The 22198-nt window shown below is 40.7% G+C and overlaps 1 protein-coding gene across 1 annotated transcript in view; it reads left to right on the top strand.

The window, feature by feature from the left end:
• The window catches only part of LOC135084795 (uncharacterized), a 142120-nt gene that overhangs the window by 60744 nt on the left and 59178 nt on the right, over positions 1-22198 (top strand). Inside the window, exons 4-19 of the mRNA XM_063979532.1 lie at positions 10057-10218; positions 11492-11669; positions 12565-12659; positions 13267-13416; positions 13834-13970; positions 14532-14629; positions 15074-15091; positions 15885-15969; positions 17299-17421; positions 17587-17673; positions 18219-18330; positions 19578-19673; positions 20201-20317; positions 20710-20790; positions 21177-21281; positions 21696-21853. Of these exons, the coding sequence (XP_063835602.1) occupies positions 10057-10218; positions 11492-11669; positions 12565-12659; positions 13267-13416; positions 13834-13970; positions 14532-14629; positions 15074-15091; positions 15885-15969; positions 17299-17421; positions 17587-17673; positions 18219-18330; positions 19578-19673; positions 20201-20317; positions 20710-20790; positions 21177-21281; positions 21696-21853 (1802 nt within the window). The remainder of the gene's footprint in view (positions 1-10056; positions 10219-11491; positions 11670-12564; positions 12660-13266; positions 13417-13833; positions 13971-14531; positions 14630-15073; positions 15092-15884; positions 15970-17298; positions 17422-17586; positions 17674-18218; positions 18331-19577; positions 19674-20200; positions 20318-20709; positions 20791-21176; positions 21282-21695; positions 21854-22198) is intronic.

Genomic DNA, 22198 nt, shown 5'->3' with positions numbered 1-22198 from the left:
ATTTCAGCTGACGTTCGATGACTGATATAAATGTAGAGAAAAACATGATATTTGTGGAATTTAGGATGCTTGTTACAATACTTCCACGATTTTGGCCATAAAGTAACATCAACGCCGAAACTAAAGCCACGGATACACCAGGGGAGAAATAGAGCAACATGTTGCGGAACAACTAGATAGGTAGGTACTACTACCTAGCCTACGTGATGTTCAAAGGGACAATGTTGCGGGACTTTGCAGGCATAGTTTAGTAAGTAGTTGCAGGGATGTTGCCTAGAGAGGTTGTCTTGAATACTGCTGCCGTCATTGTTGATACCTATGTCTAAATTAGGGAACAAACGCCGCATAAGAAAGTTAAATTCCCTTTTTTTTCGTGTGCAAATGCATTAAATTGCATACCTACTAGTTCGGAGGGACCAGTAAGTTATGTGAGGCTCTCCCTGCCTTATGAAAAGGGCCTACTCACTAAAACTTGACGGTGAAATGATACACTTTTGCCAGGGGACAAATGTGTCCCCTAGTGTATCCGTCGCTTAAATGTCGGCCATGTTGTTGCCGATCGACCATTTCGAAGAACGCTATAATCTTCAAGTCTAAAACGCGAGTTATTGTCGTAAAACGTAAACTGACGCGTCGCGTGATATGTACCATGTACGGAACATACATCAATACAATGCAAAAGTAAACCTTATGACCTGAGCATTAAGGATATTATTATGGTACCTACATCCATGCACGGAACTGATACATCAATACAACACCAAAATGAACCTTATGACCTGAGCAATAAGGCTACGTATGTAGGTGCATCATCATACCGAGGTCACTGCCCCAGCACCCAGTAATATCCATGGTATAGCACGTATGCCGTGGGATTAAGGTCGAGTTTCGAGTGCGTAATTTTGTCGATTAGAATGTTAATAGTAGGTGTGATGATTCTTTTTACAAGATATTTGGAACGACAGATTTGTTGAAGCAAGAAGAGGTAAACGTTTACGTTAATAACATGTTTGTTTTATGTTTTAAAAGTATTTTTAGCATTTATAGTGCAGATATTGCGAGTAGCATTTGTAGAGCAGATAAGTAGGTACATATGTACAGATAAGACACGTTTATTTGCCAAAATTAATACTATGATGATGCCTAATTGTTCTGTGTGAAAAGGGTTTTCTCTTGTTTTCAAGACAAGAAAATCTTTTTAATTATTTTGAACTCTTGAAATCTACCCAAATAAATTTCAAAAATAACCACAGAATAACTATCAAAAATGAAACAACACACCAGATTTAAATCTATGAATACCTAGTCTAAATATCATAATTCACCAATTCAATTTCAACCACCACTAGAATACAATTCATACATAATAATTAATGTTGAAAAAAAAAGGATTTTACGCACCACTTTGTAAAACCTTGTATTACATTGTAAAACCTTGTATTACACTGTAAAACCTTGTATTACATTGTAAAACCTTGTATTACATTGTAAAACCCTGGTATTCCAAAATAAATAAAAACAAAAAAACTTCATCAAATGTAGGTATTTCATAGTAAGGTTAACCCAAAAGTCTCTAAAACATTTGTCACTTCGAACAAAACATCAGTTATAAGGGACAATTAGATCCCGAAACTACAGCCACTGCATTGCGGTTTTGTCCTGTGGGCTCAGAATACAGTTTGTTCTGTATTCTGAGCCTGAGGGTTAGTGAGAATGTGTCCAGTTGTAAGTCACTTTATTCAATTCTAATCAGTGGGTCTAGTCAAAATGCCATCGCAAACCAATAGGAAGTTTTCACTAATGTCAGTCGCCGCGTCACCAGTAATTCGATTCGATCGGAAAATGGCAGCCAAAATGCACATTGAACCACCAACGACGCGGCGATATAAAAGTTCATTCAAAATCGAATAAAAGTTAAAAAATGTCTATGACTTTGCGATTGTTTTTACTTTTTTTAAGCTTTTTTTTTAAATTAGTTTCTTCCTTCTTTCTGCTCTCTGTTTACGTCTATGCTTCGCTGTCAAAACGACATCGCGATACGCATTTGTCAAAACAGCCTTAGGGTGGGTTGCACCATCTTAGTTTAACTTTGACAAACGTCTAAAATCTGTCAAACTCCATACAAAGAACACCGGTTAACGTCATAGTTACGGTCAAAGTTAGGTGGTGCAACTCACCCTATTGGTTTTCGATATAATCGAAGTTTATCACCGGGGTTTAACACTAGAAAGGCCGCTGTCCCATTTTTGTCCCACTCGCGACTTTGATCGTCTCTAACTTTTATATTTTCTAACGAAAGTCCATGAAACTTTTTGACTTTTTCTGATTTATTGAGTTATATCATTTTTTAATGTTTTTGATACTATAATATTAATAGAAATTTTTTTTAAATCGGTTTTACCTAGGAGCGCCACTGGGTCAATTTTGTCCCACCCTGGTATTTGCAACAATAATTCGACGAAGAGTCCTCGTTTCGAGGAGATACGAGAGTGAAGAGGTGAGGAGCGTATAGGTGACTCGTGACAATGCAGAAATGTAAATATATTGTACTAGTTTTTGCCTGTGACTTCACCCGTGCTAAATTAAGTTTATCATAGAAAGACCTCATTTATTTACATTTATCGTCGTTATTTGACCAAATAACTGAACATTATTCTAAATTATAGCATATATTATGTTATTCTGAACTATTAGCAATAAAACTGCAAAGTTTTATTAATATCGGCTTAGTATTTTTTGCGTAAAAGAGTGAAAAAACATCCATCGATCTAACCATGAATCCATACTCACTTAGTTCAAGTTCAAGGCATAATATATCCACCCATTCATCCTTCCTATCCATTCATCAGTTCATCCATCCTTCAATTCATCAATCTTTATTAACTTTTACATTTATAATATTAGAAGGAAGGTGGCTTCTAGACATTGGCCAGTTCATACATTGTATGATTTGATACATTTTTAAAATGTGTGACTTATACAATTTTGAAAATTAAACGTACATACTTTTCATTGTACCAAGTAAAAAACTTCACTGTGTGTGTGTACGGAACAGAAAAATAACCCTACCTATAGACATTTCTAAACACATAGTACACCAGAGAAAAAAAAACCACACAAAAAAACTTTGTGCAAAATGTGCACTGATATTTATTTTAAGATATTTATTTTTCTTACAAAAATAATAATGACTAATTAAAGTAGTAATTTTATAATTTTAATATAGTATAACACCATGTAATATGAGACTATTTTTATATGAAACCAAAAATATCTAACTTTTAATAATTTATAATTAAAATTAAATACATTTATATTTTTAAAGAAATAAGTACATATTGATTTATTTTTATAGATAAACCTTTTTTAAGGATACTACAAATAGTTTTAACCATAATGTTCATGTCTGAAACTAAAAAATGTTACAAAATATATGCTGGGACAAAATTGACCCAGCGGCGCTTTTAGGGGGGTCGCAATCTTCGGCACTTCTAGTGTGTAATCGCAATGAAAATGGCGGGTGTTGCGATTCGATTCGACTTTGATTGAGTCTTAAATGCATGTTGGCTAAGCCTTTGTATGGAAATTTTCAATCCAGTCTTTCGATTATCGATAGGTAGGGCTTTGCGATTCGATTTCTTGCCGTTTGGCTAAGCCTTTTTTCTTATCGACCTCTTTTGCGATTTGTTTATTTGTTTGCGACTGGTTTGCGATGGGTTTGCGATTTTAAAGTGCGTTTTGACTAGACCCACAGGACATCTACTGTCGGCAGGATGACAGTAGGTCCCGCTTGTCTTTGACATTAAATTTTCAACTCTATTACCTTTTATTTTTTTTAAAATTATTATTCAGAACAACAAACTAGTACAAGTAATTTACAAACTTAAAAACTAAACTATATACAAAAACCTTGATAATCAGTTCAAGATGATTACTAAAAATTATTATACGTTAAAATCTCAGATCATAGAGAATAGATATGAAGTCGCGCGTAACTACAACGAGAACCAGTGTCCCCACATTTCCCCCACCACAGCTCCCACACACACATTCAACTGTGTAAAAACAAAGCGACTGAGAGTCTACGACAACATGTGCAACCGGCTTAAAAGTGCTGTGATTGGCCAGAAGGCATGCCTTATGGCCAATCAATGGCCGCGTGACGTGACGCACACTTTGAAAACTAGTGAGAGAACAAAGACAAAATGGAGTCGACAAGATATCGATACTTTAAATCGCTAGGGGCAAGGCTCGAAACTGATTTCACAAAATGCTTATGTATGAAAACCTTTTTATTATTATACGTTATTATTAACTACTATCACGCATTTACTTTTTAATTATGGCGATCTGCGTACCGCATATGTTTATCAAAAATAATGCCTATATTAGGCTTTCAACTAGCTCTTATAGTAATTACATAGTTGACAGTTACTAATTACTTCTACTGTTATTATTTTTTTTGTAAAATCTTATAATCGCAAGTAACACATCATTTTTTTATTTAAAATTACAAAATAGAAAAATATAATTTACTTCTATTTATCGATAATAGGAAACCGCATTAGAACACGAGCACGGCACTATGTTACGACCGGCACATGCGGCCGTACTGTGTATTTTCACACGACAGTGGATATCGGAAGAAATTAAATACATTGCGCAGTAGTTGAGCATGACATAAAGTGGTTGCTAACTAAATCGTCAATGTACAAGTGTGTTAGAATTTTTATCACCACTGATTTCGATATCGCAGTAACTGTTACGGCACTGAATTCGTTCGTAAAAATGTTTAGTTTTTTTTATTTATAAGCAAAATACCAATGGATTTGCAATACTTACATGTAGTAAATGACTCCATTGTTCCTGTAGTTCTTCGTTTCACTTGTTTTATTGCACGTAACGACGCATTATCCAAAATATCGGAGAACATTTCCTTAGTACGACTGAATCGCGACTAACCTAGCTACGCGGCCGATGTTCGTTTCTGGGCATATCGCGGAGACACGCGCCACGCCCCCGTTTCACATCTATTCCCTTCTATGATCTGAGGTTAAAATGCATTTGAGTAAGCGGTCGCATGGGATGGGCAATACAGAAGGGTATAAAAGGCCACTTTTATGAAACGAATTTAATGCTACATAATATGGCATTCTCTTCCAGTCAACCTTTCAAGACTTCGTAGTTGCTTCACTAAAATTTTGCTTTTAAATATAGCTTTATTTTCTAATTCTGTATTCGTCGCACACGCAAAGTTTGACAACGTTGTCAACGAAAATGTCAATATGTCAACAAACAAAAATATTGACGTACTATAAAAATATAATAAACAAAATATTTAAAAAAACATCTAATTCTAGACACTTGTCGAGTGATCGAACGGCTCAATATGATTGATTAAAAACATCGGACACAATTTTATCATTTTAAACCTGATATTTGTTCGGATTAACCACCAGTAAGTGGATTTTTTGTTTCTAATTTCGTTTTTAACAACGAAATTTCATTATTAATAATGAAAATTGGGATAGCAATAATAATGACGATTTTATGATTTTTGTATTTCATCAGTTAAGTATTTGATTGTCATAAATTTTCCAATCCAAAAAACATTTTGAAAATTGCCAAAACCATAGTGTAATATGCATGGCTTCTAGTCTCTATTAGCATGGCATAGTGTCTATAGTCTGGTCCGTGAGCACGTAGAATTTTGTCCAATGACCCCAAGCTACCCATCCTTATTGCTCGCGCGTAATGGGGGCTATCGTTTTAGCGCTCACCAGTTAGCGCCACTGTAGAGTAAGGTCCTGTCAATCGCCAGGGGTGCCAACTGTTAAGTATAAAAACGATAGCCCTCATTATGTTGCTATCGCGCTCGCACACTCACTGCGGGTGCCAGTCGCACAGTCGCGACAGCAATATAATTACGCGCGAGCGATAAGGATGGGTAGCTAGGGGTCATTGGACAAAATTCTACGTGCTCACGGACCGGGCTTTATTAGAAAACCTCTGTAGTTTAGTTCGTTTCAGCCGAAAGACGTCCACTGCTGGATAAAGGGCTCCCCCAGGGTTTTCCCAATATCTGCTCTCTTTGGCTGGAGGCAGGGCTTTTTCTAAATCTGCCTGGTTAGCTAAAGACCATTCCCACCTCTCTTTCCCACCGCTGCAACTCCTGTGTGGCCAGGATCTATAGCTTGACCGCCAATAAAAACCCAACCAGTGTAGGTCAATTTTGTCCCCGGGAAAGTTAAACTGTCATGGCTAGCTAGTAGTTACCACCATCTTTCCACAGCCTGTCGCCATAGCAGCAATTTTAACAGCATTGTTGTGTTTCGGCAGTTGGAAATTAAGATGGCCAATTTCTCTGTGGTTAAGGAATCCGGGTGGAACTCACTTCCTGATCAGGAGAGATGTAGCGAGTTTCCCCATTATTACCCAAATCGATATTGATAATAATCCACTGTTAACCTCGAAATAAAACTAGCTATTGACTCCTTTACTGCACTGTTCAAATCAAATATTTATTCGATGTCTTTTCAGTATTCCAAATGAAGTTTTTACACGAACACTGAATACATACATAATTTCAGTGTGATATAAATAATGTACATATCGATTAGGTATATTTGTTCAGTATAAAGGATGATGGGCACAAATGTATGGAAAGTGGTACCCGCTCCAATAGCCATAACCAATATATATTTTAAAAGGCCTTTAGATGTACGAAAATGTCTGCTATGGGGCCAGTTCTAATTCACGTTTTGAAAGCAGTAATTCCACTAAGTATTATAATGAAAGTATAACACAATCATCCATGTATACGAGTATGTATTATGACTACAATCTATTAATATAACTAAAAGAAGCATTGAAAAGGAAAGGATTATACCTACGATGAACTACCCAAGCTATTAGCCCTTTATTCGCTTTCATCATCATCATCATGATCATTTTAGCCATAGGACGTCCAGTTGAACATAGGCCTCCCCCAATGATTTCCACAATGGCCGGTTGGTGGCGGCCTGCATCCAGCGCCTTTCCGCTACCTTTATGAGGTCGTCGGTCCATCTTGTGGGTGGACTTATTGGGTCTTGTGGGTTTATTCGCTTTAGCAACTCAAATTAAAACCCTTAAGAAGTAATAAAACTTTAACCCCTTTATTAATAAAAGTTACACCCTAGTTGAACTCTGGCTTAAATTGTCATTTGATATAGAAATGTCATTTTAATCCAAGGTTCTTCCTAGGTGTAACTTTTTATTAATAAGGGGGTAGTACTTCTTTAAATAAAAATATTTATTTCACAATTATCCCCATCAATAATTATAGAGTTAAGGAAGGATGCTGGAGCAGTAAACCCTTCCTGCCTCCCATAACCTAAGTACCATACGATGGACACGTATGATACTTCTTCTTCTTCTTCCTCGGTCCCTCACTGATAAGGATCGCGACCACAGATAGTGTTCCTCCACAGACTGCGGTCATAAGCTGTGTGGATCGCACGATGCAAACTCCCGCCCACCGTCTTCCTCACCGCGTCCGACCATCTCGTCGGTGCCCTGCCCCGAGCGCGTCCCTCTTCATACTGTATGATACTTAGGTTACACAAAAAGTATCTTTATCTTCGAACGCAACCAGATCTGAGGCTGGTGGCCATAGTAAATGTTGTTCGTCTTGGTAAGACCTTTCAAATGACACTACAAACATAACTATTGGAGCCGGGTACCATTCTGCAAAAAAGTATGTATATCTTCGTACACAACCAGATCTGAGGCTGGTGGTCATAGTAAAAGTTGTTCATCTTGGTAAGACCTTTCAAACGATACTAGACACATATCTATTGGAGCCGGGTACCATTTTGCCCATTGTCCTTTCGTTCTCAATTCGTCAGTGTCGATTGTCAGCCTATTTATAGCAATTATGACACCCGTCTACACTGCCACAGCGTGGTAAGGATTCAGCGGGTCCTTTCCTTTAGGCCTGAATCCGACATGCGTGCTCACTTATATAGGGTGGAATTTTGTAATGCCACCTGGGGGGAAGTACTCTTAATACTGTAGATGGAAAATTACACTAATAGGAAACATTCCTTAATTTTTGAAAAGAAATAGAACTACCAAAATTCCACCCTGTATGTATAACCGCACGGTTTCTGGGTGGCTCTCATTGGCAACGTATCGTTGAGGTGGTAACTGTGCGGTTACGATTTGATCCAAATGTACGAGAACTCACTTGGAATAGGCATTTCTATGTACAGTGCTGTCAGACTATACAATTTAGTTTATTGGTACCTTTGAACGAATAATACGAACAAGGCAGGTGTTGTTTGATGACCACAATCGCACCTGATGTTAAGTGAGATGTAGTAAGTCGCATTATGGAAATTAAGATGCAAAAATTAAGATGTAAGCTGTTACAAGTCACCCTTCTTGGAGCATTGAAACAAAGAACTCTGACCCTCAGTCTCTATAAATGTTTACAATTTTAGTACAATTTTGCATTTGAAAATTTAGAATTTTGAGAGTTATTAAAAGACAATCATCAAGATTAAAGAATCATATTGTTATCTTTAACTCCTGTCCTCATAAAACAGTATTACCTAGGTTATCAGTAACTCTTCTTGTAGGAATAAATATTTTTAGCAATGAAGCCATTTTAATGCGAATATCTTTACCGTTGTGCCTACTGAATTTAACTCTAGTATGGCTTGTCAGGTGTCTTGCAAACGGTGTATGACTCACGTTATGCATTTAGACCTAAGGCCGGAAGGGATGGGCGTTTCTCTCATCGCTAAGTGGAAAAGTTTGATTAATATATGATTAACGTATTACTTTAATGCATATTTGTGTCATTAGTTACTGTCAGTCTAGGAAATTGATTACGTTGTGTTGCACTATGAAGGTAATAAAGAGTATGACGTGCAGACAGGACATTATAGTAATTTTTCTTGCAAAATGGCCCCATACGACTACTTACGATGCCATAGCGTTAAGTAGATTAACGTGTAATCATTATAAATATACTGTAACATACAACAATCTAAATTCATCATCATCATCATCATCATAATTTCAGCCATAGGACGTCCACTGCTGAACATATGCTGGGAAGCGCTGGATGCAGGCCGCTACCAATCGATCAACGTGGAAAGCATTAGGGGAGGCCAATCTAAATTAAATGTAGATAATGTTGCTACGTTAAATCGCATATAGTGATTAATATTTTTAGTCTATGGCCTAGATAGGGCCATAGATTGTTAATTTTTATAGTATTTTTATTTTAGTAGAGTTCCGTTCGTCTTAGGGAAACCTAGTATTCTTACTTCGTTTTGACTAGGGCCTACTAAATAGTTTCAATCAATACTTTTATAACATCACCTTTCACAAAGAGTAATGTGGGGTGGTTGTTATTATGATTAATTACCCTGAAGACTATCTTGTAGATAAAATATCTGTAACATTTTATAATGACTTTTATTCTTATCAGCATGACCTAGGCCTCAGCCAGATAAGGGTTAACCTTGACCTTGCATCATCAGGTTATTGACAGAATGACTTGACATCATCTCACTTAACATGCGTCATTGTATTATCTTGATATGATACAGTAAAACACTTTATTAGGAAGGGGCTGGTGCATTAAATGGGTTCATGTCGCTATTTTCACATAAGAAACTATGAATATTACATTACAGGTTGCTGGATTATTGGGCAGGCTCTTTGTCATATTTCTCTGATGATGTTTTTCGGAAGATCAAGTTTATCTTATCTTGAAATGACGTAGCTCTGCCATATTAGTTCACAATTCACAGTTGAATTGACTGTCTGCAACAGGTGACAGGTGAAAAATCACTCCGTGAGCTCTAAGTAAGGCATCCAGTAATAATGCCATCAATATTACTGTAATTTCTTCCTTCGGCAATGACAATACGAGTATTTTTGTAAGTTTTGAAACAGAGGTTTCTTCTCAACGTTTGATAATTGCCCCTAATCAGCTCAAAGCTTACCAATGGACCAAGTAATTAAACCTGAAGGCTTAATTTCGTTTTCTCTTTCCAGCATACTGGGGCCGAGACGGCGGCGGTGGCGGGAGCGCGGCGGCGCAGGCCCAAGCGCAGGCGCAAGCGGCGTTATTCGGCTTCGGTGGCCGCTACCCGCCGCCCACCACCCTCGGGGTCGCCGCCAACCAGGCTGCTTCCCTGGGACTCCACCCTGCTGCCAGTAAGTATCATATTTATGTCATATACCTTACATTCTTCAGCTGTTATATGAGGGTCTACCTACCTTACTTCTTCCTTTGTGGATCGCACACGTATATTCGGCTTCGGAACCAGGATTCTTTGTTGGGACTCCACCCTGCTGCCAGTAAGTACATCTGTTCGGCTTCGGTGGCCGCTACCCGCCGCCCACCACCCTCGGGGTCGCCGCCAACCAGGCTGCCTCCCTGGGACTCCACCCTGCTGCCAGTAAGTACATCTGTTTGGCTCCGGAGGCCGCTACCCGCCGCCCACCACGCTCAGTCGCCGCCAACCAGGCTGCCTCGCTGGGACTGCACCCTGCTGCCAGTAAGTCTTCTAGCTACGTTACTTCTTACTTGAATCGACTCTTGAGGACTGCACCCTGCTGCCAGTAAGTACATCTGTTCGGCTTCGGAGGCTGCTACCCACTGCCCATCATTCTCGGTCGCCGCCAACCAGGCTGCCTCGCTCGGACTCCACCCTGCTGCCAGTAAGATTCATCTAGCTACGTTACTTCTTTCTATAATCGACCCTTGAGAATAGCATACATCTGTTCGGCTCCGGAGGCCGCTACCCGCCGCCCGCCACGCTCAGTCGCCGCCAACCAGGTTGCTTCCCTGGGACTGCACCCTGCTGCCAGTAAGCACCGTCCAGCTACCTTACACCTTCCCTTGAGGGTCACAGGCGGCGCTGTTCGGCTTCGGCGGCTGCTACCCGCCGCCCACCACGCTCGGGGTCGCCGCTAACCAGGCTGCCTCGCTGGGACTGCACCCTGCTGCCAGTAAGAATCATAATTATGCTATTTACTTTCCATTCTTCGGCTGTCTTATGAGTACCTTACATCTTTCCCTTAAGGATCACGTGCTTAAAAGCCGGGCCTACAACGTATAATCCGCCGCACTCGGAACAAGTTCGAACTCCTCTTATGTTCTTCTGATTAATTTCGTTGCGTGTCCAATGAAAATTTAAATTTCCTCCTGGACAAACTTGACCTTCACTGGTTGGGTTATTGGCGGTCAAGCTGTAGATCCTGGCTACACAGGAGTGGCAGCGGTGGGAACGAGAGGTGGGAATAGTTCCGTTTCAAGGCACGTAAACTGGCATCTTCTTGGCAAGCTCGCTCCACCATAGAACACATTGGCAGCAATCGGGTGAGATTTTTATCATAAGCAATTCCACATTTCAGGTATACTCTTAACAGAACAACCCAAAAATTTTTGGCAACAAATATCTTACACGATATCCTCTTCTTTCAGGCGCAGCATGGTGGTCCATGGCCTCCCACCTAGCAGCGCAGGACTACCTGGCCCGGCTGCAGGCATCTGGCCTGAACTTCCCACCGCTAGCCGACCCCTACTCCGCGCTGTCGGCGCTGTCGGCCGCTGGACTGAAGCAGCCGAAGACGCAGCAGAAGCAACCTGGAAGGAATGAGAGGTAAGATCTTATCTTGATTGGTCAGACATAGAGATAGTGACAGTGTATAAAAAAGTGGAAGATCATGCTTTCCATAGGGAGTCCAAGCCTTTTTTAGTCAGGAAATTCATGAAATTGCATACCCACTGGCCAGGGGGAACCAGTGGGTTATAATGAGGCTGTCATGGGCAGGGCCTCTCACTAAAACCTGACGGTGTCTTACCAGTCTTTGGGACGGAACGAGTTATTGTCCGAGCTAGACGACCTAGACCAGGGGTGGCCAACCGGTCGATCGCGACTATTAGCCCAGTCGATCGTGGCTAGGCAAAAAATACTACATGATTGTGTACTTAAACTATGCTGTTTCATTTAAGATTTCAAGAAGTATGTAAGTGGTAGATTACCCAGGGTTTCGTTAGTAAACAGTAGATCTTATGTCTAATCAAGTTGGCCACCCCTGGCCTACCACATTCATTCTCGGCTCCGCCCCAGACTGTGGTTCGCTCTGTTTGAGCAAGCCACGTACTGGTTGACTGAAGTATTGTAGACTGCCATTGGCTAAATGATGATCTATCTATTGAAAATTTTATTTCTTACGAGGGTGCAAAGGGATAAATCATCGTTTCAGGTCTCACCTTTTTGACTATTTCTTTTCAAACTTTTTCCATAAGTATATCGTCGTTTTTAATCATAGTTCGTGGTCCTCTGCTTAGTTCTAGTAGTGCTGTCACAGGTACCTAATTTAGTTTTTTAAATCTAAATCGAAATATCATATTACCCAAATAACCATTGATAGTCCACCGTTTTACCGTTTTAGTCCTGGTTACACAGGACACCAAGTTTACACCAAGACTCAAAGTAGTATGACCACCGATTACTGCACTTATTCCGTTAACATTAAGGTTGGTTTTTCCAGGTCAGGCCGCAGCAGCACATCATCCAGCACGTCCACCAAGGACAAGAGTCCTTCCACGAGCACCTCCAACTCGCAGCCGAATATGAGTGAGTGGGGCACGTATCGACTTTCCTGCTTTGTAATAAAGTTCAGAGTCCTTTAACAATTTGTGCTGGTGGAGTGAGGAGTACTAACTACTTTATTGCTTTGGGATAGCGTTCATTATCATATGGTGGTTTTATAGGGCCACATTTAGACATAGCTTGGTGAGTTGTGTGCGTTTAGAGTTAGATATCGACCTTAATGCTTTGAAGCATAGTTCAAAGTCAACTAACGTGTTGTTGACACAGCCTGTGCTACTTGAAGCTACGTCTTTGTGGACAGTACACCTTTTTAGCTACGCCTCCATGGATAGTAGGCCTTAGTTGTAAACATGGGAGTAAAACTTATATCATCATCTTTGCTTTTATAGGTGCCTTTATTCTGTGAACTGCAAAACTATTAGCTTATATTAATTATTTTGGTGGTTGGGTAATAATGGTAGAAATATAGACGTAAAACATTAAGTTTTAAAAACAAAATCTTTCGTGAACGTGGAATTTTCTTGTCCTATAATATCCTAAGCTCCAGTCCTTTATAGAGTGACAAGTGTCACCCGGACCTTCTTACAGCGAACGAGTAACTACTTCATATGTCTAATGTTCTTAAACTATTTCTCTTCAGGGTCAAGTTACGGCTTCCCAAAGACCTCGTCTCCATCCACGATGCACTCGCAAGCTTCGTTATCAAGTCTGGCGTCTCTCAACAGCCTGGTCTCAGCTCCTCATCAGTCTAAGTCGAGCAGCAAGCAGCCTTCCGCGCCTTCTCAGTCAAGTAAGTTAACAATTGAATTAGGAACAAATTATGAGCAAAGCGTAAGATGAGTGCGTTAAGAATATGTTGTTACGCTCTTAGGGATGTAGTGTAGGCACTGAATGTTTGAATAAATTAACTGCATAGACGCGCTGATACTGGCAGGGGATCATGCTTTGAGTGCTACTCCTGTGTAGTCAGGATCTACCGGTTGGCCTGACTGACCACCAAAACTTAGGGGAAAATACTTGAAACTGGAAACGAATGAATTTAAAGTCACCAGCGCGGCAGCGTATCTACATACATGTTGAATTTATTATGTTGCATATTCATTGCTATGATGTAGGTACTTCTACTGTTCTACAGTCCTATTGTAATTAGGTATTGTTCAATTCTCTAATGATCGATCTTTTCTCAATTTCTCTTACTATTCTTCAGGTCGGAAGCCATCTTCCTCGTCATCTTCCAAAGGCAAGGAGCGGGACCTGGCGCTGCTCCGCGGCGATCTTATGCTGGCACAGGCAGCGGCGCATGGCGCTTACCACGCGGCTGTCGCGGCCGCTGCTAAGGGGAAGGTAAAACGATTACATACAATCTAATTTGATTGATATTTTTTACTTACATCTCCAGGAAGATTTTATGAAGGCTACTGACAACGCCACTCTTGTGGCGGAGTTTTGGGCTGACACTGTAGGTTTGTTGCCGACACGACAAGAAGAAGAGCTTTTTTACCGTAATAACACTCTTGTTAACATTTAGCGCGGTTTGATAGCATTACGTCCAACCTACGTCCGATCTGATACCGTTAAAATACGGATCTAGAAAACTGCTAGACAAATCTGATGCCGGAAATGGGATATGCGTAAGCGAACCTAATGCGTAAACGTCTACTCACGAATTCGGGTCGGGCGTAGACCTATACAGCTCTTAGTAAGCAAATAAACATTTGAATTTGAACCTACGATTTGATGACTTATCATTTTGATTTTGTATGCATCGGGGTATCAAACTCCGGTCCTCAGGACTGAGAGAATTCATTTTTCCAACCACTACATTTATTACAACGTTAGATGTAAGGTTATTATTTGTCAATTAAAAGGAAAGAAATTAATTACCCAACATTGAATTTGTTTCAGAATATGTCTCCGCTATACCCCTTCGGCATGCCAGGGTCCGATAAAGACCGCCACGGCGGCATCGACTCGCTTACCGGCCTGCCGCACACCATACTAAGGTAAATACTTATAAAGACTAACGACCTGATTCACAAACATTACTATGAGGTCTCACAGTGCGCGTAGACGCACTGGGTGACATATGAACCAATCACAGAGCTCTATTTAGTGGCTGTGCATTCGATTTGCTGCTTTACTTAAGCAAGCAACGTTCTAGAATACCAAGAATAAATAAATAATATCAAGTGTTACTAACACTGAAATAACCTCTCGCATAAGCTCTATCAATAAATAGGGGTTCGAATAGCTATCCTAAAACCCCATTTCTGAATTTTGTACGTAAGGATTCTTAGATTTGTTGCCTATTTGGTTTCAACCAGTTCTTGTGTAGGTATTTAATTGTTTGTACTCGTGCTAATATCACAGACTACCTAGATGTTGCATGCTAATTTTTATTTGTGATCAACGATCACTGTACTAACACATTTCTTTTTCTCTTCTAGTGCTGCTTTGGAAGGCGGGTAAGTTATTTCAATATTTAAATTAAATTAAAGCTATAAAATAAAATACAACTTAGAAAACAAATGTTCTTTATGTTCTTTAACTTTTGTAATTGTTGTCGTATTATTTATTTATATGTCACTAGATTCTTCCGTACCTTGGGATTTCGATAAACTAACAATAATGTACCTAATTGTATTGGGCCTCATAAGAAGGCTCAAGGTCACCCAAAGGGCGATGGAGCGGGCTATGCTCGGAGTTTCCCTGCGTGATCGAATCAGAAATGAGGAGATCCGTAGGAGAACCAAAGTAACCGACATAGCTCGCAGAATTGCTAAAATCAAGTGGCAGTGGGCAAGGCACATAGCTCGTAGAGACGATGGCCGTTGGGGCAGGAAAGTTCTCGAGTGGCGACCACGGGCTGGAAAACGTAGCGTGGGCAGGCCTCCTACTAGGTGGACCGACGATCTGGTAAGGGTCGCGGGAAGAGCCTGGATGCGGGGAGCGCAGGACCGTTCATTGTGGAAAACCTTGGGGGAGGCCTTTGTCCAGCAGTGGACGTCATTTGGCTGAAACGAACCTAATTGTAAAGTTTCTTCAAAATTCGTTCAGTAGTTTGAACATGTTCATTTTCTTTATGTTTCTTTACTAATAATGATGCACTCACTTTCTTTTCTTTGGCACAAGTGTGACTAAACGCAAGTAATTTGGAAAGTTAACTATCGTTCTTAAATAGCTCTTATTACAAAATACATAAGACGCCACAGTGTAGCTTAATGTGCCGTAGTCTAACAATTTTTTCGTTTGTTCCAGTGATCCATCTTCAGTGCTGGGCGGAGTGAGACTGCCTCCCGACACTGAGATCATCAAGTACACTTCCTCACTGGCGGGGCCTAAGGTAACAACTACTTATGATTCCGGTATAAAATACAACAGATTACTAATAAGTTACTACGTGTATTAATCCATCAAGGCCCGCGAATCTAGACACAATAGATAATCAATTGTTATGACATTAATTAATGCCGTCTGGGACTCAAGCGGTTAATTAGACTGTCATATGCCTGTTTTCACCATCAATTCCTAATTTTTAAGTGACCCTTCGTTCGTTCGTTCGTTCGTTTCAGCCAAATGACGTCCACTGCTGGACAAAGGCCTCCCCCAAGGTTTTCCACAATGAACGGGCTGGAAGACGTAGCGTGGGCAGGCCTCCTACTAGGTGGACCGACGATCTGGTAAAGGTCTCGGGAAGAGCCTGGATGCGGGCAGCGCAGGACTGTTCATTGTGGAAAGTGACCCTTACGAAAACAAAATTCCTGTTATGCGTTACCATAGGGGTCACTTAAAAATTAGGGATTGAAGGCGAAAACGGGCATTAGACCATTGAATTAGGAGAATTTATCTTTCTAGAGCATTGTTTCCCAAAGATGTCTGGGCTACGACTCATCTGATATAAGTTCCCATACTCGGGACCTACCTATAGGAAATTTAACCCGTTACCAATATGTCTAAATAAAGGACTTGGACCTGTAGCATCTATAGCAAGGCTGCTCAACTCCAGGCCCGCGGGCCACAGTGTGGCCCCTAAAAGAATTTTAAGTGGCCCGCGCATATACAGTTTGAAAAAAAAAAACGCACCAAATAAAAAATCCCGCCGAGCACAGTACAAACTTTAAGATCTCTCTGAAGTTAGCTGTCAAAAATGTAGGTGGCCCGTCGTTAACGACTGAATCCACCGTTTGGCCCGACTCTTCAAAAGGTTGAGCAGCCTTGATCTATAGGGTGATGTGTCGTTCTACAGGCAGGGACCACTCAATGTTCGCTCGCGACCCACCACTAACTGGGTCGCGACCTATAGTTTGGGAAACCCTGATCTAGAGTTCTTGACCCCACAAAGGTGGCTTTGATGAGTGAGCAGGGCTTATCGTTCGTAGAGTGAAGGCACCTCGGTGCAGGCAGCGCAAGAGCCGTTATTTTCGAAACCCTTGGGGGAGGAAGAACTTTGTCCAGCTGTGGACAGCATTTGAGTGATACGAAAACGATGTATTTAAGCAGAGTTTTGATAGAAGTCTAAGCACATATAGTCTAATTCAATCTCTTAAACTGAATTAGATCTCAGCTTTTTAGCACCTTATTAACATTTAAATGAGACAAGATCCAAAGTAAATTAAACACATTATTTTTTCCGTTTTCCACTGTGTATGTAACCTTAGTGTTTGTTTATCAGGTGCCGCCCGGTTCTACGAATAGAGGGAGAAAGAAGACAATATCCTTAGACCCACCACAGGTTTCTGTGCATCCCTCGTCTGCCGACCGAAGCACCCCTGTCCCTAGCAAGAGGCAGAAAGTGGTAAGACTTGTGTTAAAATGAACTCTAAAGTTAAAGAAACAAGGTGCATAGTAAGACACCCCTCGTCTGCCGACCGAAGCACCCCTGTCCCTAGCAAGAGGCAGAAAGTGGTAAGACTTGTGTTAAAATGAACTCTAAGTCATTATTGATAAGGTGCATAGTTAGACAATATCCTTAGACCCACCACAGGTCTCCGTGCATCCCTCGTCTGCCGACCGAAGCACCCCTGTCCCTAGCAAGAGGCAGAAAGTGGTAAGACTTGAGTTGAAATGAGCTCTATGTTACACAGGGAAACTAGACTTATTATGTCGGCCGTTTGGTGTAAAGTACGGCCAACTAGCAGCGATACAAAAGGTCGATATGACTGTCGAGTTGACAATATATTCTGTCTCTTCCCATCTTGTGTATTTGTCGTAATGTCTCGTTCTCCCGCCAAAATATGTCAAAGTCAGACGGGTTCACCCATGACATTGGGTTTGTTTACATTTGGTATCGCTTCTCGTTGGCCGTACTTTAGTGGTTCAGAACGGACTACTATGCCGAGAGGTCCTGGGTTCGATTCCCGGCCGGGCAGAAATTTAAATGATGAATTTTAATTTCTGTGACGGGTCTCGGTGTTACGTTGTTTAATATGTATGTATTTACAAAAAAAAAGTATTTGAGTATGTTTATATCCGTTGTCTAGTACCTATAGTACAAGCTTTGCTTAGTTTGGGACTGAAAGCGTAGTTTAAAATGTCCAAGGATATTTATTTATTTACATTTAGAAAAGTTGTATATTGTTGTTCTTGTTGCAGGATGACTACGGCAACTCGCGGTCGTCGGTGGAAGTGATCCGACTGCCGAACAAACCGGACCGGGGCAATTCTTTGTCGGGAACGCCGCCGCCGAATCTGTCGGATTATGCGGGTAATTTCATTTCATTTTTGTTGCAAAATAGCTCATGTTAAAACGACATAAGATGCTCCAATGATTAGCTTAATGTGCTGTCGTCTGTACATAGGAAAAAACCGGCCAAGTGCGAGTCGGACTCGCGCACCGAGGGTTCCGTACCATTGATTTATGAAATTAAAATTATTATTTTTTATTTAAGTTATTAGTATGAAAGATTACGCGGTAATAAGCGGTTTACGATTTACGAGGTATTAAAAAAAAACTACTTACTAGATCTCGTTCAAAACAATTTTCGTTGGTAGTTTTTATAGTAATGTACATCATATGTTTTTTTTAGATTTTTCATTTTCTTATTTTAGAAGTTAGAGGGGGGGGGGGACCAACTTTTTTCCCGTTTGGAAGCGTCTGTCACGCAAACTATTCGGTTTAGAAAAAAAGTATTTTAGAAACTTCGATATCATTTTTGAAGACCGTGTGGGGTCGTATGAGTTTGACGAAAAAAAAATTTTTGAGTTTCAGTTCTAAGTATGGGGAGCCCCCAATATTTATTATTATTTTTTTATTTTTGCATCAAAATCTTAATGCGGTTCACAGAATACATCTACTTACCAAGTTTCAACAGTATAGCTCTTATAGTTTCGGAAAAAAATGGCTGTGACATACGGACGGACAGACGGACGGACCGGACGGACAGACAGACAGACAGACAGACAGACAGACAGACATGACGAATCTATAAGGGTTCCGTTTTTTGCCATTTGGCTACGGAACCCTAAAAAGGACTGGATTCAGGCCGCTATCGACCGGCCAATCTGAAAATCATTGAGGAAGGCATATGTTTTGCTCGACGTCTTGTGGCTGAAATGATGATGATGACAGTACTGAACCATTCCAGAGAAATTCTGGCAGAGTAGAACCAATATACGTCATAAGAGGTGATGAAGGGACAAATACTCGAATATCAGGTCTCCGCAACCCTCTGGCTACCGTGGAGAGTGTAGACCAATTTGCTTCTAATAGGTAAATAGAGAGAATCGTCCTCCTTCAGTAGACACTAAATGACCTAAGTTTTTTAAACGCCAGACTATATCAGCATTCGTCATTATTTAGTCTCGACTGCAGACGACCCTTTCTAATTTACCAGAGGCAAATGGAGGATTTGGCCTACACTCCCCACGCTGTAGTGCTGGCACCTTGCAAATAATCATGATCTATACTAGTTTGATACGTATACCTTATGTAATTAAGTCCCTTTTTTGCAGGCATCTCCCGCGAGCTACTTCAAACCATTGCAAGCCAGAGCGGCGTCAGTTTGGCTGCGTTGGAGCGACAACTGGCCGGCTCTGCCAGTGCCGCTGGTAAATAATACTCTTATTGGTATACACTTAAAATTCTAATTCAAATGCCAGAGTGGCGTGAGCTTTACCGCGCTCGAGCGAGAGCTGTGTAAATACAACTCTATCGATGTACACCTTGAATTCAAATTCAATTAGTTTTTAGGAATTTTCAGGGCACTTATACCTACATGTAATAACGGTTGGTCTACTATAATGGTGAGAAATGGCGAAAGAAACGCAGCGTTGTTAGCCTCTTATTTAATATCCGCAGAATATAAGAATTTGTGTACACAATATCTATAGGGTGCAGTCGCATATCTAGATGCTAGCAAGATTTGTATTTAAAAAAGCAGTTTATACGGACGGATCAACACTACCGCTCAAACTGAATGGATTGCGCTATTTGGCACGCAGATAGTTGTTATGACATCAACTAAGAAAGGAAATTCACCCCCTAAGGGGACGAAACAGGAGTTCAAAGTTTAACGCAAACGAAGCTGCCGGCAAAAGCTACTATATTAATATTTATCTACCGTCATTCCTTCCAGATTCGGGCCTAAACCTCAGCACAAAATCGAACTCAGACGACACGCCCCTAGACTTGGGTCTAAAGCAGTCTATGGACGAGGATGCGCCCCTCAACCTGTCTCTTAAACCTACGCCACGTAAGTACAATTTTTTTTTAGTTATTTAAGGCCTACAGAAACAGTGAGTTTACATTAAACGTTCTTGCTAGCGAGTGTGTCAAAATATCTATGAAGATTTTAGTTCTTGAAAGTAACCACTAGAGGAGCTGTACAATTATTTTGTCGCAACTGTTTGCGTTTGGTCTGCCGAAGCCTTAACAGAGGCAGGTAAATAAATATTATAGGCCTCTTTATTTAATAGATATCACAAGTTTCAGATAAATGGAATCTATTCAAAAACAAAAACTATTTTTATTATAGTCAATCAAAATAAAGAACCAAAATTCAAGACAATCGGAAAGTCCAGAAATGAAGCGCCGCAACAAAAAATGATTCTTAATTCTATTTTAATAAGGTTTTTTTTATTACAGCCACTGCACACGCGTCCGATGCGCTATCGCGGCTGACGTCACTCAGCAGTTCGCTCAACGCTTCTGGCAACGATAGGATATGTAAGTTATCTAGAAAAATCTAAAAAAAAGACTTCTTCCAAAGAAAGGTTTGGTTCTAACATCAATTAGTTATGTATCTTGGTAGTAACAAATAATGTGCCCAACTTTATGTGTACCTATATTGAACTGTGGAAACTTTTGGTTTATGTTTTTTTTTACTGCATCTTATTTAAATTATATTGTAATTGTATGTTTCCCAAACATAAATAAATGTTGTAACATTTTCGTTAATACCTACTTGTGAACTGATACTTAAAGTAAGTAGGTCCATATCGCAAAGCTCTATTTGTCTTATTCTAACTCTTCACGGCTATTAGATTTTTCTCCTTTAAATTCTCTCACTAAACACTACTGTGATTAATTTACTGATGATATTTTACTTACAGCTCGACGAAAGCCAGGTGCAAAGCCAAGGCGTGTGGTGCCTGAACTAAACTCGCAAGTGGCGGACCTACCGAGACCTAAATCAAGCGGCAGCGAGGACAGTGAATGTAAGTAGTAGTTGTAAAGTTATTGTCGTTAGATCTGGGATGAAGTCATTCGGTAGAAGACTAAAGTAATGGGTAGACAAGTAGTAGCAAGCTGAAAGTGACGAAAGGTAGAGTGTATTTCCAGAATAAAGGCTCTACTAGGTGAGTTTTGGCAAACACCTACCTTCTCGATTGAGCGACGATTCAAATGATTTATTCTTTTTTTTTTTCATTTGGCAGCCTTCTTTTTAAAGTTGGTACTTTTGATTGGAGAATGCGCGTGACGACGTCTGTCTGTAATAGACTTTAATGATATGCGTGTATTTTATTTCTTTCCCCTAATACACGTATAATAAATAAATGTCTTCACGAATCCGTGGCCACTTAAGAAGAAGAAGTATATCATGTAATCATCATGACAATTTTCTCCCACAGCTGTCCCCGCATGGCCCACGCGGGAAGGCAGGCCTCGCAACCTAGGCCGCGGGGTCAGCAAGCCCAAGAAGAATACTGTAGCCTCTCTCCTGGCCCAGAGCCGGGCCTTAGGCCTCAGGCCGGCCTTGGCCCAGCAACTGCTGGGAGAGACTGACTTGGTAAGTTAAGATAGACAAGTTAAATAGGGCAGGCCTTTCAATCTAGGCCGCGGGGTCAGCAAGCCCAAGAAGAATACTGTAGCCTCTCTCCTGGCCCAGAGCCGGGCCTTAGGCCTCAGGCCGGCCTTGGCCCAGCAACTGCTGGGAGAGACTGATTTGGTATGTGGGAGATAACGAACAAGCTACATTTTACTTCAGGACTCCTTTCCAGCCCAAACTATTGTTTTGTCACCTGTATTTTTTTTCACAGGGGGGGGGGAGGGAGTTGATCCTTTACTTCGAACTCTTCGTTGCTGGTCCAATGACAGTTTGGTTTCCCCTGAGACAAACTCGAACTTCATTGTT

Source organism: Ostrinia nubilalis, chromosome 27 (assembly GCF_963855985.1).
Source record: "Ostrinia nubilalis chromosome 27, ilOstNubi1.1, whole genome shotgun sequence".
In the NCBI taxonomy this organism is placed as follows: domain Eukaryota; kingdom Metazoa; phylum Arthropoda; class Insecta; order Lepidoptera; family Crambidae; genus Ostrinia; species Ostrinia nubilalis.
Note: the sequence above shows the minus strand (reverse complement) of the source record. Positions and strands in the feature narration are given on the sequence as shown.